Here is a 19,117-nt window from a genome sequence, read left to right as displayed (position 1 = left end):
GCACAAATAAAGAGTTGGTAGAGACACAAAAATACTGTATCACAGACAATATGGATCGAGTGTTGATAGAAACATAGAACAATTCAACATCACAGACATTACTACATAGATGAAGTCTTCAGAGAACGCAGAGAACAATAGAATACATTCTTGGGAGAGAATAGAGAACAATTTTACTAACAATATCAACAATCGAGATGAAAAACATTGAATAAATATTTAATTAAAATATTGATTTCTTACTAAGATGTACAAAGCCACAAATTTTAAGAAGGAGGAGAAAATTAGGGTAGAATGATTTTTATGTTTTTTTTTTTGAAGGGCATTAGCTATGTAGTTGTGAAAACTTTTAATATATTATTGGATATGGAGAGCTGAAGAGCAAAGTTAGCTCAGCTGAGATAGCAACTCTGAGTGAATTGAGATGAAATTAGGTACTTTAATTGATCCAGTCTGGCACTCCACTGCTTTTGTCACTATACCAGTTTGTTTCTAATAAAACAGATAGTGCCAACAATAAAAATGATAAAATGTTTTTAGTATGTTGAAATCTATTAGGATAACAAAATAGTAGTTATATAACAAAGTTATAAAAGCTATTTGAAGTTTATCTTATTATGAAAAAAAAATCTACTCAACTATTTACTGCCTATATAATCTATAAACTTATTCTTAGGTACAAAAATTAAGGGTCTATGACAGCTTCTTGTAATTTCAAATTCACTGCAGTTTTACACGAAAATTCTTAAGAGTTAAGTATGCAATCTGTTTCAGAAATTTATAGTCTTCACAAAGTTTATTTAGTGAACTGACTGCTCAAATTTGAATTTCTGGTACTTATGATATTCATAATTTCCTGCTCTTTTAAAAAATTTTAATGAGAATTAGCAAAGTGGAAGATGCAGAGAAGCTGAATTGTCTTGGATCTTATGAAACAATAGGGGGAAAGTGTAGTGCTAAGGATGCAAAAAAAAAAAATCTATGTTAAAGGGAGAAAATCCTTTTTCAAAGAAGAACAAAAAAAATTTAAAAGAATAAATATATAAATCAAACAGTGATATTAAAAAAAAATCCCTCACTAATTAACAATTTGAGAAATAAAACACAAAAGGCATCAAATTCTAAATTGATGAAAAAGAGAGAGAAAGTGAAAAAGATAGAGAGGGGAAGGGGAGAAAAGGAAGTGCTTAGAAAAATCATTCCAAAGAAAATAAAGTCAAGTTGAATATTTTAAAGAATGTTTCTAAAAAATAAAGAAAGAATTATAAATGGAAATTCACTAAGAATGTTTAGTGGTAGCATCCATAATGATGTTGAAAGAAAGAATAGATAAAGAAAAAGAAAAAAAACAGAATGGAAATATAGAAAAGAGAATCAAAGCGTCTAGGTGACATTCATAGAATAAAAGACAACAGAAATGTTACAAACAATAGAAAACAGTTCTTTGACACCATCTCTTATGAACCATCTTTCTTTATCTCAAAGCCTCTTCCTCATATCTCACCTCATTAAAATTGCCCAAATCCTGGCTTATTTTCCGCACACTTGATTCCTCGTAACACTCCCACTTGTTTCTCTCAGCCAGACCTCGGCCGGTAGTAGTATGCAATGTTTTCAACCAACTGCTGTTGGTGTTCTTGGAAAGATTGACGTGTGACCTTCTCAGATAAGAAGAGAGGGATGCTACTGAAGAGGAGCTGTCCTAGACAAGAAAAACAAGCCTCAGATCATTGTCTTCATGCATACTTAAACCATGTAGCTTGAAAATAGTAGGAAATACAGTTTAAAGTAGAGGAGCAGAAACGAGGGAAGAAGGGACAATAAGAAGGGAGGGAAGGAGGGAGGCAGGTAGGTAGGGAAGAACCATAGGAAAGGAAAAAGAAAAGGGAAAATAGGAAGAGAAGCGAAAAAGAGGAAAGCCAAGGAACAAAGGCAAAGGGAGGAACAAGAGGGAATTGTGTTGTCCAGATATATGAAGGAAGTTTGATTGGAAGAGCTATTAATGTTTATGCTATTTTACATCCAAATGACAGTTATTCATGTTATGTTTGGTGTGTAGTGCCAACGTGTACCTCTACATAAATTCTTTACTTCTTCAAAGTTAGATTAGTATGAAGACATTAGTCTTGTCATTAGATAGTCACATCCATTCACACCCTTCTTTCTCTCTCTCTCTCTCTCTCTCGCTCTCTCTCTTCCCCATTCACACAAATAAATAAAAAAATATTTTCCCATTGAATTCAAAATTGTTTATGAATTCCAATGATTTTACCAGGTTAATTAGCTTTTTACAGCTTTGTGAAAACCTCTGACAGAAAGAGTAATGTATGTTGGTAGGGAGGCTCTAAAAATTGCTTTTTGGATAAAGCAAAGATTAAACTCTAAGTTAACTATTGAAATGTTAGCTGTTAACTACTTTTAATAAAAATCCGAAGGACTTATGAATTTGCAAAGAATATCAGTGGCACCAAAACCTCTTCCATTCATACCTTTAGAATCAATAAATTAAGAGCAGTAAAGGAGACAAGTCAATCTACAATCTCCATAATACTGTTTTCTTTTAAAAAAGTACTTAATGCTTCAATGGTTTCTCACTTAATTCACTACATTATAACATCCTTAAAGTATTGCTTTCTTTAGACTAAAACCAAAGTCCTTTATTTTGAGAAGGGAAAAAATGAAATGACATTACTTCACATGGTTTTTCTCCTTTTTTTTATCCTAAGTAAACAACACCGCTGTTAGTTAAAGCTTGCCAATTGGTCAATCTCTCATTCATCGCATTTTTGATGGAGAGAATGACAAGCAACTCTTTTATCATTTACTTGTTTCAGACATGGGACTGCGGCCATGCTGAGGCAATGCCTTGAAGGGTCAATTGAATAAATCAACCCCAGAACTTCTTTTCTTAAGTCTGGCACTTACTCTATCAGTCTCTTTTGCTGAACCTCTAATTTATGGGGATGTAAACAAACCGATTTTAAGTGAGTAATACTGATATTTCTAGGCTTCAAGAAACAAAAGCCTATGGCTGAGAATCTCAAATACATCTTCTTTACAACTGGCTAAAGGTGTAAGCCCCAACAACCTCAGAACTGCCCAGAAGAATAATTACTTCTAAGTAAATATGGCCACAATAAAATCTGGTAAACATGAGGTGCATCTAGGGACAAAGGCTAACTTCACAGAGGCTGAAGTCATATAGGTAATTAAAGTGCCCAAATGTGGCAAGGCCACTGAAAAGGGAGGAATTTGGCCTGAAATATTGAACACCCTAAATAGAGAAGGTATTCTCTGGCTGGAACAGTACCGCATGAATTCTGTAATTAATATGAGACACAACCATTATTGGGAGGAACATAGATGACTGAAACACTCTTAGTACATTGTTCAGCTCTTTCTACCACTCAGTTTTTGTTATTTTACTATTTTCAGTCATTGGGCAGTAGTTATACAACCTTAAATCATATTGACTCCATTACTCTGGTATTTATATTATCAATACCTATTTATCAAATGGTTAAGATTATCTTTATATCCATCACCTAAACCTAGCTATTTTATTGTTCTCTCCACAGACACCAATTATTCAATCTAACCGTATCCCTGATAATAGTATGTCTACATCTTCATTTATATGTGTATCTGGGGAGTAAGAGAGTGTATACACATATACACCTATACATACATTTACTACGATATGTGTGTATGTCTGCATGTATGTGACTGTATACATATACGCCCATCATTTCATGGTTGAGTGGAAGCTCTGAACAAGAGCTTTCAGCTACAGTAAATTTTGTAACAACTTTGAAATACTTCCAAGTTATGAATGAAGTTGTTGCATCAATCACATTTTGTAATGGAATTCAGGTAAGGAGAAATAGAAAATAAAAAAATCCATTGATAACAATAAAAATAATTATGATAATTACTCTATGAAGAAATTACTACTTTTCCTCGTGAATTTATCTGCAAAAATGAAAACTGTTCCAATTTTAAAAGAGGTGGTGATAAATTAAAGCTAGGAAACTTAAAATGCATATATATATCTATATATCTATATACATATATATATATACATATATATATATATATATATATATATATATATATATATATATATATATATATATATATAGATATACATAAACACAAAGAAATATCTCTATACAGGTTCCATTAAATTCCCTATGTCTAGATGTGTCTGTTGATACAAACTTGAACTTTTACCAAAATGACACACCCAGAGAAAAACCTGAATCATTGGGAGATATTTTAATGCAAAGCAAAGAATTCTTAGACTTACTACTGCTGCAGTTTTATGTGGGAGAATCTGAAGGTTATTAAATCAACAACTCCACCACTAATCACACACACACACACATTCACTCACATTTGTACTGAAACTCATCAGGAGAATAATATTGACACCAATAAGCTTTTTTTTCATAACTAAACAACCATAATCTGTAGATCTCTATATTAATAGCATCATGAACTAAAATCTTACGGAAATAACATTCTCTAGATTAGTGTGGTCTATTTTTTGTTGTTCAAGGAACTGACATTTACTTTTGCTAAATAGTTTCCAATATTTGTGTGAGAACAATGTTTTGTTAATTACACTGAAAACACTAAAACTAGTGACCACACCCCACAAGTTGTTATTATAATTTACACTTTGTGTAGATAAGGTACACCATAACCTTGCATACTGTAAGAGATGACTGAAAAAGGTTGTTGTCAGGAAGAATGGCCAACTGTAAAACCATTGCCTGAAATGTCCTGTCCATTCCATGACAGCACAGAAGAGTGGATATAAAAATAATGATGTCACTGATAGTGATGATGATGATGGTGACTTTAATTACTAAAATATATAAATCCCATAATTAATTATTAAAATATATAAATCCCATAATTAATTATCAAAATATATAAAGCACATAATTATTTATCCTAGCCTTTAATAGTTTATTTTAACATTTATTTTTCTATTTCTAGTTCATCAATGAAGATACTCAATAACTGAATAGCTCTTAAATTTATGAAAAGAACTACAAATTGAGTAATAATGTGACTAAGAAAAAACATATTTTGATTCAGTTACCAAAGTAGATAGAAGGATTTCAGACAAGCTTAGGAAATACTGCCTGAACCCCTTCCTTCCTCTTTTGTAGCTAAATCAAAATCAAAGTATGGTTCGTAATGGTCAGATTATCAAGCAGTTAGATCCGTTTGTAGTTGTTTTCATAAATTTAAGAGCTATTCAATTATTCCATGAAATCTATTCTGGTTCTGTCATCCTTATTCTAAAAGTAAGGCAGAAAATTAGTAGAATGGCTGGCACACAGTAGCATTTATTCTGGCTCTTGGCTCTTTATATTCTGAGTTCAAATTCTTATTTCTTTATTGCCCACAAGGAGCTAAACATAGAGGGGACAAACAAGGACAGACAAAGGGATTAAGTCGATTACATCGACCCCAGTGCGTAACTGGTACTTAATTTATCGACCCAGAAAGGATGAAAGGCAAAGTCGACTTCGGCGGAATTTGAACTCAGGACCTAACGACAGACGAAATATCGCTAAGTGCCTAGGTTGACTTGGTTTTTCATCCTTTCAGGGTTGATAAAATAAGTACCAGTTGAGCACTGGGGTCAATGTAATCAACTTAACCCTACACTAAAATTGCTACCCTTGTGCCAAAATTTGATGCCATTATTTATTTTAGAACCAGTTCTATGACCATACATGATAAATGAATGCACTGCTCATTTTCTCCTTCAAACCACTTTGAGAAACTGTCAAAAGATATTGAAGTTAGTATATAATTTATTATACAACTCAGAGTTTGAGAAAACTAATAGTGGTCCTTGTTGGTGAACATCATTCAAAAATATGAATTAGTTTGAATGTTGCAGAGAGAGGGTCCATTGGAGAGGAACAAAGAAAAAATCTATTTTCAATGTTACCATAAACATTTCAAATAATTTCTTTCTGCAACAAAAGGCTTTGCTTGAAACGAAGACCCTTGTCTCTCCATTGTGTATGAACTTGTTCAAATTTGCAAAGATAATATTTTTATCTTTTATCTTTAACTTGCTTCAGTCATTAGACTGTGGCCATGCTGGGGCATTACATTGAAGAAGTTTTAGTTGAATGAATTAACTCCAGTGCTTTTTTTTTTAAAGCCTGGTACTTATTTTATCAGTCTTTTTTGCTGAACTGCTTAGTTACAGGGATGTCAACACAACAACATCAGTTATCAAGCAGTGGTGGTGGTAGTGGGGGGAGCAAACTGCAACACAAAGACACACACATGTATATAGTCTTCTTTCAGTTTCTGTGTACCATATTTATTCACAAGGTGCTGGTCAGCCCAAGGCTATAGTAGAAGACTCTTGCCCAAGGTGTCACACATCAGGACTGAACCTGGAACCATGTGGTTAGTAAGCAAGTTTCTTACCACACATTCATACTTGTGCCTGTATATATAATACAGAATAATCAATTTTTATTGTTGCTTCAGTTTTCCAATTGCCACCAAGAAAATAGCACAAGCTCATTGTACATTTCTATAATAATTTCTTTTTATTATAGGGCAAATTTTGTAGGGTTGGTGGAGACTTATTCAATTGAATTAACACTAGCTTATTGCTAGTATTATTAGTACACATTTTATAAACAGCTCTGGAAATAATAAAAAGTAATTAACCCAGACAAGATGTAAATTCAAAACACTGCGGTATTGGAACAAGATGCCATAAATGTACTGGCTCTCTACCAATTTCAAAGCTATTCTAAAACAGGATAGATATTTGGAAATATTATTTCTCATGGTCTACATAATGTTCTCAAGTAACAATAGATTTTTTTTTTATATATTCTAATAAATACCTTCCATATGGCTTCTACCACCTATTTTCACACCTTACTGACATTCGGGATATATCACAGATAAACACCGCTACTGCTTTTATAAGCTGCTATAGGTTTATGCAGAAATCAATTTGATCTATTTATGGAATGAACACCCACCTGAGACCCCTGCATCTGGTACTGAGAATTGTGATTCCCCTGTGTCATTAGGAAGTTATTTTATTCTCTGTAACTATAAGATTATTATTATTTCTTTCATGAGGCTAAACTAATTCTTTTTCTGCTCTAGCAAATACTGAAGCAATAGCTTATAAAATGTATTTATGCTTCTACAATTAGTTTCAGAAGTTTAAAAGTTTTATTCTAAGACAGAGATTATGTGAGCTTGTTTAAGAGACTGTTCATGTTCTTATGTGTTAGACTTAATCTGTCACCCAGTTTAATGCTACTACCATTTGGTCGTTGAGTGCCATTGACAGAGTGCATTCTGTAGGAAGCATTTGGGGCTAGATTTCTGGTCTGAAGAGAAACAATTTTCTTCCAACCCACCAGTCCTAGTGGTCCTGAAAAACGGCCATGAGCACAGCCCTTCCTCCTCTGACTAAGCTAGGTATAAAAAAAATTTTAAACATTTACTTTACAGTTTATATTTGTAGAGTACCTTATGTACAGTATCTTATGTACATAAACATTACCACCATTGTAATAGAGGGAGTTTCTATTATAAACACTAAAGTATGTTATTATATATAACACTAAACTAGCAGCAGCATTATCATCATCATTTTAGCTTCATATGCACATCAAAACTATCATCATCATTGTCATCACCATCAGTGTTGTCGTCGTCATTACCACAGTGATCAGAGGGTATTTTTATTACATCATTAAGATATGTTATAATATAAAACACTACGGTATTTTGAAACATTGTAAGATATGCTCTGGATGACCCACAAATCTGATATTTACATTAGATTTTAACAATATTTACCATCAGCCTCTCAATAGCCCTTAATGAACCATCATATTTGGTAGTACCCCAAGGATTCGTTGGTGTAGAAGATCACATAAACAATGAGCTAATAACATAAAACAACCCATTTACTACCAGCTGAGAAGTGATCAAGATCAATCAGAGTGGCAAGTGCTTGTCAAGTTACAACAGGTCATTTGTTAACCTGATGACAGAAGCGCAAGGAAGTTACATATGTGTAAGACATGCTAGCCTCCCTTGAGAATACTGCAACCAAAGTCAGTCTGTCTCTCAATATAAAGAAAATTGAATGCATGACCATCAATGAAGATGAAAGCCACCAGCCAATTTGTTGCAATGAAGGCACACAGTTCAGAGAAGTTAGTGCTTTCAAATACTTTGACTCCTATGTTGCTGACAGTTAGAAAGATTTCCTTATACACAGGGGAGCAACCTGAAGAGCCTGTAACAAGTTCCAAACCATCTAATGGTAATATATGTATTCCGAAGTGAGCAAGATTTGCTTTCTTCCCAACATGTGTAGGAAGCATTCTTTTCAATGAAGCTGAAACTTGGACAGAAAAAAAAGCTTCATGATCACTTTCAAGATACATATACAATGCTTCTCATGATGGCTTAAAAACATCTCATGGCATAAGCACAAGACCAGAGAGATTTTACTCTTTTACTTGTTTCAGTCATTTGACTGCGACCATGCTGAGTACCGCCTTTAGTCGAGCAAATCGACCCCAGGACTTATTCTTTGTATGCCTAGTACTTATTCTATCGGTCTCTTTTGCCAAACCGCTAAGTTACAGGGACATAAACACACCAGCATCGGTTGCCAAGCAATGTTGGGGGGACAAACACAGACACACAAACATACACACACACATACCCATATACGATGGGCTTCTTTCAGTTTCTGTCTACCAAATCCACTCACAAGGCTTTGGTAGGCCCAAGGCTATAGTGGAAGACACTTGCTCAAGGTTCCACGCAGTGGGACTGAACCCAGAACCATGTGGTTGGTAAGCAAGCTACTTACCACACAGGCACTCGGATACATTATTCCTACCTCTACTATTGTTGCTCAAAACAGAGTAGGCTTTGCTGGCCACTACTATCATACTTAACAACACACTATATCAAATGTTAAATTTTGGAAACTTCTGCATTGATGTTGTTGGCAAAGACACACATTGTGATATTAAGGATCTAACAAAACTAATGGGGGAAAGATTTCTGGTGCAGCACTATGAGATGTATTTCAATTACAGTTTCTTAAGATGAAGAATGTGTATGTGTGAGTTATGTATTAATCTTGTGTTTGTTATGTACATATCTGTGTATGTGTGAATGTGGCAAAAGAAAGGAAAGAATTTCAGAGAGAAAGAGATTATAAAGAAAGCATATGAATGAATACAAGATATAGAAAATAAAATAAAAAAAGAAATTAAAGTAAAGTAAGAATACAAATTTGCCAGTAAGAACTAAAGATTTAGGCAAATACTAAAACCGAAATTTGTTTTTGCAGAAAAAAAAAAAAAAAATTGCAGCTAAACTGCCTATAGAAATTTAAAAGAAAAAGAAAAAAAAAATTCAAATGAATCAAAGAGAAAAGAATGTATTAAAGATTATTATTTTCAATTAGAATTTGAAGGAAAACATGCAAGCACAATGCTGAAGTGAATACATGCTTCGGAAACGGATTCCATGCTAGTTTATATGCATGCTGCAACAATCAATTACACGTGCAGTTGTTGAGAAGGTCAAGATTTCAACACAGAGAGCACGAGAGAGAAAGAGAGAGAGAGAGAGAATGAGAATCATGAATTAAAAGAGAGAGAAAGAACAACATTAATTCCACAAAGTATCATATATATGACACCTTGTTTATTTATTAACGAGACTTTACAGTGAACACTTCCAACAAAGCTGTAAGCTTACAAGGAATTTCTATCACTCGCTCTAAAATTTCCACCATACATTTCACGTAAGATTTGAAAAGACTTAACTGTTTATCAAATTAACTCGATTAATGAGTGAGAGGGAAAGGTAAAATAACAAAATCCTTTGAAACAAAGAGGAACAAAAATCAAATTTTAATCATCAGAGTGAAATCTAACCCTAATCCAATAAAACAAAGAAACAAAAAAAAAAAAACCTTCCATAATATAATATTTTTCTTAATCCCTTCCATTTATCAAGTTAACACTTCTGTTCTAACAATGGCTCATAGAAATTTTCCCACAAAATATAAAAAAATTTTTTTAATTTTATTTTTCATCTCTCATCATTTTTGTCTTAAAATTAGGAAATACTAGGGAAATCTCATTCAGATGAGATGGAGAGAATGAGAGATGGGGAGGGAAAAAAAAAGGGGGTAAAACTATATCAAATGCCAAAATTGTTCTTTCTAACTAAACAAACAATATGACTCCACACTTAGACTATGTGTGTGACCTGAAAAAAAAAAAAAAAAACCAACCCAGTTGCTAAGTCTGAGGTAGTACAAAAAAAAAAAAAAGAAAAAGAAAAACACCACATTGGCAGCGAAGCAAAAATAACAATAATCACATATATAGTTGCAGTGCAACAATAATAACAACAATAAACCACCCAGAGGCATCATTCTTGAGTCAAACGACAGATGATGCAATATAACAATGTAATAGTGAAGAAGAAGATAAGATAAAAGAAGAATGTGAATAAAAATAAAAAAACAAACAAAAAATAGCAATTAATGTTCAGTGTCTCTGACATTTTTTTTTTATAGATTTAAATCTGTAAATTTAATTATGTGCCTTCTCCAACTCCCTCCTTGCATTGGTAATGCTTGTCAGGTCATTCAATACTTTGTGTGCAGTGTAATTTAAAACCCAATCCTACAGCTGATTCATAAGTTACAACATTTAGGTTGAGGTGGTATTCTAATATGTCTGTGATATGCGCTTAATGAGTGGTTCTCTTCATCATTTTCACCACTAAACATGTGCAGTTAGAAAACAGAGCCTTCATATGCATGTATGTATGTATGTATGTCTGTGTGTGTGTTTAATGCGTGTTTGTTTCAACTCTTGTTAACTCGGTGAAATAAGTATTCTTAAATAGTTGCATCTGAGCAAAATGGGAATATAAAAAGGGAATGACTTTGCAAGGAACACAAAAAATGGGATATAGAATTGTTTATGCATCTTTTTACACATATGAATGCATGTAGATTTACATAGACAGATATATATATATATATATATATATATATATATATATATATGTTGTGTGTGTGTGTGTGTGTGTGTGTGTATGTATTTATAATATAGTATTTAGGATTAAAAAAACAAAAACCAGAGTTATGAAGATACTTAAAGAGATGATCACCAAACCATATGTTGGCAGATCTTGGTACTAATGAATAAGTATGTTTCAAAATGACTCCAACTCGAATTCCTTCTTCAACTGACAGGAATTCTCCTGATAACCACAGTCTTCATGCCATCAATTGGATGGGAAAGACTCACAGACATTGACTGGATAGATAGATACAGTCAATGACTAAAACATTAACAGACACTAGTAAGAGATGGAAAATTATTATACACAGCTTACAAATGTCAATTTGATACAGACTGTTTCTGTTTAATAGGTCAACCCTAATTGTAAAATCTGAAGACCAAAGGCATTCCAGTCATGACCATCTAGTTTTTTTCTTTCTGAGACATAGTATATCTAGGATTACATTATCAAATGTGTTGTGCCCCCTTGACACTTTTTTTTTAAAGACAGTATGATATGATTTGCCACCACAAGGTTTAGTTCTTGTTGCAGTGTGGTGGCTTATGTTCCTCAGTCACTCTGAGAGCTATGCCAACAGATCACAAGCTCCTAGTAGGGCCTTCTATGCTAGACAAATCAAATAATAGAGGCCAGACTTATAAGGATCACCTTCCCCACCCCCCCACCCCAAAAAAGGTTTGCAATAAAGTCATCAGCCCCACTTACACAAAAAAAGCCAGATTACAGAACCATTGATTACAATTCAAAACCAACAAGACCTGGGAGAGAAAGGCCTTCCCTCATGGAAAATATGGTGCCCCTCACCCACACTGAGTAAGTGGCTCTGACAACTCAGAGGTGAGAATAGTGGGGAAAAGTCATAGAAAGCCTATGCTCCATAAAGAGCAAAGAGAAGAGCTTAAGTAAGCAATGGTGTGATTTGAGGGGGATTTGGCTTCAATTTATTTAAAGTGAACAAATACATCCTTCAGTGTTGGTTTGTGATACAGCTTATAAGAGGTATTATGTGGACAGTAACTGGAAAGATATTATCTAAAGCTATTCACTATACATAAAAGTCAAAAGTGAGTGTACATGGCCTAGTGGTTACGGTGTTTGTACCCACAATCATGAGACTGTGGTTTCAACTCTTGAACTATGTGGTGCATTGTGTTCTTGAGCAAAGCACTACATCTCATGCCACTCTATAATCACTTCAACATCTGACATGTGGTACACCATACACCTGTTCAGGCAATGTTAATTTGATGAGGGGAAGTGAGCTTATATCACACAAAATTTTGATCACTGTAAACAAATTATTCGTGCAGGACTATAGAAAGAAATTGTAGGACTGTCTTCCTTGGACTACAAGCGACTACAATCATATAATCAAAAACTATCCATTCACCACCGAATGTATGATGTCCACATAATGAATACCTAAATAAAAGTGAAGGTTTATATAGAAAGTGAGTTTGGATATAGCTTTGTCTATTCAATTAACAGACATATCTTCTGACCATACTTTAAATGGAGACACAATATGCAAAATGACCTAAGGATGTTGATTAAATTAATACAACCTATAGATTTTGGGCCACAAGACAGTACCCACCTCATCAGGGGGTGGGATGGGTGAGAGGTTATAATAAATGAAGAGCATTGCTTAAAATGCTACATAATTTCTCTTCCTTACAGCAAACCAGTTTATTCCATATTTGAATGGGATAAAGCCGGAATATATTAATCATACTACATTTATTTGTTCCGAAGTATCTAATATTAGTTACAAACAAAATTACAAGGCCTAAACTGTGAGGAACAAGTAAAGATGATTACATTGACATCAGCCCTCAACGGGTATTTATTTTATCAAACCTGTTTCCCTACTCTGAAGGATGAAAGGTAAAGTTGACCTCAACAGAGTTTGAACTCAGAACGTAAAACTATGCATCCAAATGCCAGAGGGCATTTTATCTCTCATTCAGTTGATTCTACCAATCCTCTTTCCACCAGAAAAAGCATATAATGTCAAATAGCTTAAAATGGGATGAGGGCATTTTTAAACGGTCCCCCCTCCATAAATTGTACTCTGATACTAGCAGGAAACAACTACTACAATGACTACCACCACAACCATGACGACGACGGCGGCAACCACCACCACCATCACCATTTTTCTTTTCAAACTTTTTTTTAAACAACTTTTCTGCATTCTTTGGCAATAGACTTGTACAATGCAAAGTTCCTTGTTATGATATAATTTGATGATAACAATGATGAACTCCAAACACGCCTTATGAGCCAACAACAAGGAAGTTTGTACATAGTCAACCTATTATAAATAGTAGCCATATCTGCCCCAAATTATATTCTGGAAAGGATAATCAAATTATGTAATCCTGGAAACATCTAGAAAGACAAAATGGTCGTGTTTGGAATGCCTTTGATTATAGTTCTATTCAATCATAGCTAAACAAGAATAACAGGTGTCACAGCTTAATAAATAAAGACTGCATCTTTATTTGACTCAGTCAAGACATTTGCTTAAAGCACTGTTCTTAAATACAGATAATTAATCATAATTAATTTTTTAAACCAAATATATGTTTTCAGATAGACTCATTATAGTTTCATGCATGTTTAGAACAGAAAAAAAAAGAAACCCTTTATATGTAAAAGAAATCATTACATTCTCAAATGGATCCAAAACTGGAGATTTAAAAAAATTTTTTCCCCAAAAATGATTGAAATATTTAAGTGCTTTCCCAAGACATCTTTATAACAGTGTAAATGAAATAAAATGACTCCAATCAAAAACGAAAACAAAGGCTAAAATACTGGATCCTCGTGAACTTGACATTAATGAGAGAATAACTAATATATAAAGAAATAATTTTAAAATAATTAAATTGAAATAAATAGAAGAAACAACCAAAATGGAAACAATTGTGATGTGACAGACAGTAAAAGCTAGTTCGAAAAAGGTTTGGTTTTAAATAGAAATCTCACCTCTCCATTGTATTCTTCAACACCCTTAACATCAAACTGTTCTTCATAGTTCTGTTTCTGGTTTTGGTTTTGGTTTTGTTTGCTCTCAGTGTTATCTGGAGATGGTGTGGAAATCACGTTACCACCAAGACTTTTGAAAATATTTGTTATATTCCATCTGGCTTTTGTTTGTGAAGAACTTGCTGATACCATTGAAGTGCCATCCTGAACATGTGAGAGCAGCGAAATTAAGCTTTCATTTAAAAAGGAATCTATAGAATAGACTTTCTCACTTGATTTTTGAATAAGCATTCAACATACTAAAAATAGTATGTGGCTTTTCTTTCTTTTTTTTTCCCTGGAAGGCTGTGTTAAGTTAAAAGCATGATTAATCATAATGCAAAAACAAAAAATATAAATGGAAAGAATTTCCTGATCTCTGAAGGTTAGAAAAAGAGTCTAAATTAAAATAATTATTGTGACAAATAAAAAATATCAATCAGTGAATATATTAAAGAAATTGTTAACGATACTAATAAAAATATTGGTCTCAAATTTGGCACAAGGCCAGGATTTCAGGGGAGGGAGTAAGCCTAGCACATTGATCCCCAGTGCTCAACTGGTACTTATTTTATCAACCGTAAAAGGATGAAAGGCAAAGTTGACCTTGGTAGCATTTGAACTCAGAATGTAAAGACAGATGAAATGCTTAGCAGCATTTTGTCCGGCGTGCTAACAATTCTGCCAGCTTGCCACCTTAACAATAACAATGATAATAATTATTATTAATATTATTTCTCTCAGTATTTGATTAATATTATTTATCGCTACCCTAGGGACAAAAAAAAAAAAAAAGAACATTGTCAGCGTCATTGAGACATGAAATCATGTAATAAAAAGACAAGTAACCACCACAAAAAATTTGATCTGGCATTCTCCTACTTTTAACATCCACAATCTTTTGCAATTAATAATTATTTCTAACATAGGCAAAAACTGTGAAGAGGGGACCAGTTGATGAAATCTACCTCAGTATTTCATTGGTATTATATTTTACTGACGCCAAGAGAATTAAAGTTGACCTCAGCAGAATCTGAACCCAGAAAGGAAAGAGACGGAATGAATACAGTAAGGTATGTTGTCCACTATTCTTATAATTTGATCAATCCCCTATACTCCCATTACAATTTAAAATAATAATGGCTTCAAATTTTGGCACAAGGCCAGCAATTTCGGGGGAGGGGGTAAGTTGATTACATTGACCCAGAACTCAACCGGTACATATTTTATTGACCCCAGAAAGATGAAAGGCAAAATCAACCCTGGCAAAATTGGAACTCAGAATGTACAATTGGATGTATGCCACTAAGTATTTTACCTGGCCTGCTAATGATTCTGCCAGCTTGCAACCTTACAATTTTTATAATAACAATAATAATAATAAATGCCCTGATGCATGGCTCTCGTGGCTGCTGATCTTAACTGATTGTAAATGTTATCATGTACATTGTTTTGTCTTGGTATAAAAGATGGGCTGTAGCAAATATTCTGATCAATACCACAGATTTGTTTCTCAGTTGTTTGACCATGACCAGTTGAGCATGGCCCTTAGTGGCTGACGATATGTGCATCTTTGATCACGAGCAGAAGTAGTTGGGGAGCATCATAGCCGTGTGCTGGAAGGAATTCTTAGAAGTTTGAATAATTCACTTCTGGAAAAATGGGTGTTTCATTCAACATCCTTAAACAACCCTTATTCAGGGACCTCTTGAGCGGGATGGGTTACTCGACCAGAAGAAAATTCTAACTGGGCCCCACCTGCAAGGTCATGCACTGTTTATCTTGATATGAGATTACCATGTTACACATATTTGGCTGTGATGCATGTGCCTGGTGTACCCTTATCAGATGGGTAGTCATGATGGGTATACTGGGCTTTGTATATTTTACCCCAGTGTCACTTTGATGGCATGCACTGCTCTCTCACTCAATAATTAAAATAATAATGATAATAATAATAATAATAATAATAATAATAATAATAATAATAATAATAATAAAAATGGTTTGAAATTTTAGCACAAGGCCAGTAATTTTGGGGGGAGGGGTAAGTCATTACATTGACCCCAGTGTTCAACTGGTACTTATTTTATTGACCCCCGAAAGGATGAAAGGCAAAGTCAACCTCAGTGGAATTTGAATGCACAACATAAGGACAGATGAAATACTGCTAAGCATTTTCCCCAGAGTGCTAATGATTCTGCCAGCTTACCACCTTACAATTTATTATTATTATGATGATGATGAAGAAGAAGAAGATTTCTTACACTAAAAATATTTAAATAATAATATTAAGTCTTCTAGAGACTGATGTGATTATGTTTCAATTTGAACTTCTGTAAATCATCACCCACAAGGAAAATGAGGGCAGAGTATATTGCAATCCAGGCAGATATTATCAAGTGCAAACACTGCCGCGGAGTTAAGAAGTTTGCTCCACAAGTGCATGGGTTTGAATTCAATCTCATGATGCCACAATTTGGACAAATGCCTTCTAGCATAGCATCAAAGCAACCACAGTTTTGTAGGGCAAATTTTACAACCATAAAGTATGTGGAGGCCTGTCAGTAGGCCCATTCTTGTTTTAGGACAATAGACTTCATCTGTCACCTGCTTTAACTCCCTGAATGATTGTTGCAAGTAAACAGGGTAGGTCTCCAGTCTAAGGATAATGTCTTTCTTTGGTCCCACCAGGATCATCAACACTGCTCTTTTTCCACTGACTAAGCCATTAAAAAAGGAGTTTCAAAAAATGTACAGTGCAGGGTCTACAGCAAGGATTCTCAACCATTTTTTATTTTATCTAAGGACCCCTTTGATTACAATTTATTCTGGTGGAACCTCATAGCCAGTCAAAAATTTTTCTTTTGTTTTTCCCGAATTAACTCATCTAAGTTGAACTATGTAAAATGTTAGAGAAAGAAACCTAGTTTTTTCTTGCAACACATACCAATGCATACATCTAAAGCAAAATTTTTTGCAGGGGTCCTTAAAATACTATTGTGATCCCCAATTTACTATTTTGTTACATGGACACCAACAATCTTATGGACCCCAGCTGAGACCCACAATGTCATATGAACATCTGTTGAGAACCACTGGTCTAGAGAAGGGCCAGTTTAGGGAGTTAGTTCTGAAGAGCTAAAACCATTATCACAACAACAGAAGTGGACAGGGAAGTAAAACCCAGGAAAAAGGTCATGGATGTTGCTATTCCTTTTCTGAATAAATTATATAAAAAACCAAAATTTTAAAAAAAGCACCCAACAAAAAACATTGCACTACTAGTCACTCATTTTAACTAAAATTTAGGAATATTTAAATGATACTACGGAACTACTAAAAACTAGCAAGACATTTTGATTTGGTTTCCATGGTTTAGTCAGCTATACATCCATATGTTAGAATCTACACCCAGTAACACAAATGTGTATTGAGCACTTTGAAGTTGTTCTATATTCTTTGTGTGTTTGTTTATGTGTGTGACCTGGGTTTTTTTTTTTTGGCTCATTTAACATTTTTAACATTCGTTTTTCCATCCAAGTATAATTTGGATGAGAATTGATTTTGAAGTTGGATTTTATGGATGGATATGTTGCCAACTCTGACTTGTTTTCAAGTCAGGGACTTTTTTACCCACAGATCTTATGTGTGTGTGTGTGCATGCACACACATGTACACACACATATACAAACACACAATGGAACACAAAGCTAGCTAAATTAGTACTACTAAGAATTGCACCTCTCTCTCTTAATATCCCTACATTTCTAAGTAGATGAAAACTCAGAGCATTCTCCTTTTTTTTTTTTTGGTAATAAAGGCACTTGATTATGAAGCAAACATTTGAACTATGTGGCCATGCTGCATCCATACAACACTCACACACACACACATACTTGTTAATGTATTAGTACAAACATTATAAAACTACGCAATACATGCTATGTACATCAGATACACACTTGATGACCTAATAATGCAAAATAGAGATTATATCTGAAAAAAAATAAATATTATCAAATGCAGCAGTAATATTGTTGTAGTGAATCAACTGCAGCTTCGTGCAGTATTTCGGAAGAGACAAAACCTTCATCTAAAAAATGATTCACATGCACACTTGCAGACAATGCTTTCTTTTGAGAAAACGGTCATAGCATGAAATTTTCTGTGGCAGAAAGAATAAAAATTACCATATTTTAACATGTATAAGGAACCCCCTAATTACAGGGTTTTAAAATTTGGAAAAAAAGGTTTTGTAAGGGATTATAATACTATCCATGTATGAGAAACTCTTATATTTTTTAAATCTAATCTTTGACAAAAAAGGGTTCCTTATACATGTTAAAATACGATAAATAAATTGATGCACCATTCCAGTAATTCCTTAAAAATTGAGCTGCTAAAGGGGAGAGAGAAAGAGAGAAAAAAGATAGAAAATAAAAATTAAAGACAAGAAAATTCTGGAAAAAAAAAAAAAAACTCAGTAAAATGCCATCTGCTTCTGTATATGCAAAAGAAACCAAGAATTTACATCTATTCTTTGGTTGCACATTAGTTTCTATAGAGTCATTTAATCTATGTTCCTCAAAATATTTTCATATTTTATTCAATATATAGAATTTCAACCGGGATATAGCGATAAAAGGGTTAAAAAAAGAGAATCACAAATGTGAAATTCTAAATTTTAGCACTGTATGGCTACAATAAAGATTAAACAGTAGTGACTCATCGAATAAATAAATAAATAAACTGTTTTCAATCTCACGTTTTCCTATCCAGAATGTTGGACATACAAATGGCACTAGTATAGTTTTGATTGATTGTTTACAAGCCCAAGCAATGATGGCTAAGGTTATTTATTTATATTTCTATCACAATATGTGAACAATAGCAGTATTGGTTACAGTTTTCTAACATACATTCA

The 19,117-nt window shown here is 33.7% G+C and overlaps 1 protein-coding gene across 5 annotated transcripts in view; it reads right to left on the bottom strand.

Moving 5' to 3' along the window:
- LOC115231488 (tyrosine-protein kinase Fer-like) overlaps positions 1–19,117 on the bottom strand; it is a 63,793-nt gene that overhangs the window by 20,835 nt on the left and 23,841 nt on the right. For 2 of the 5 annotated variants that reach the window (XM_029801503.2, XM_029801505.2), the window contains 2 exons: positions 14,152–14,355; positions 1,505–1,702 (listed from right to left, as the gene is read on the bottom strand). In XM_029801503.2, coding sequence (XP_029657363.2) covers positions 1,505–1,702; positions 14,152–14,355 — 402 coding nt within the window. The remainder of the gene's footprint in view (positions 1–1,504; positions 1,703–14,151; positions 14,356–19,117) is intronic. The other 3 variants (XM_029801507.2, XM_036500105.1, XM_029801506.2) reach the window with 2 other exon arrangements.

This window comes from Octopus sinensis, unplaced genomic scaffold, assembly GCF_006345805.1.
Source record: "Octopus sinensis unplaced genomic scaffold, ASM634580v1 Contig18646_ERROPOS355361, whole genome shotgun sequence".
In the NCBI taxonomy this organism is placed as follows: domain Eukaryota; kingdom Metazoa; phylum Mollusca; class Cephalopoda; order Octopoda; family Octopodidae; genus Octopus; species Octopus sinensis.
The sequence above is the reverse complement of the archived record's forward strand: the minus strand, read 5'-3'. Positions and strand labels throughout refer to the sequence as shown.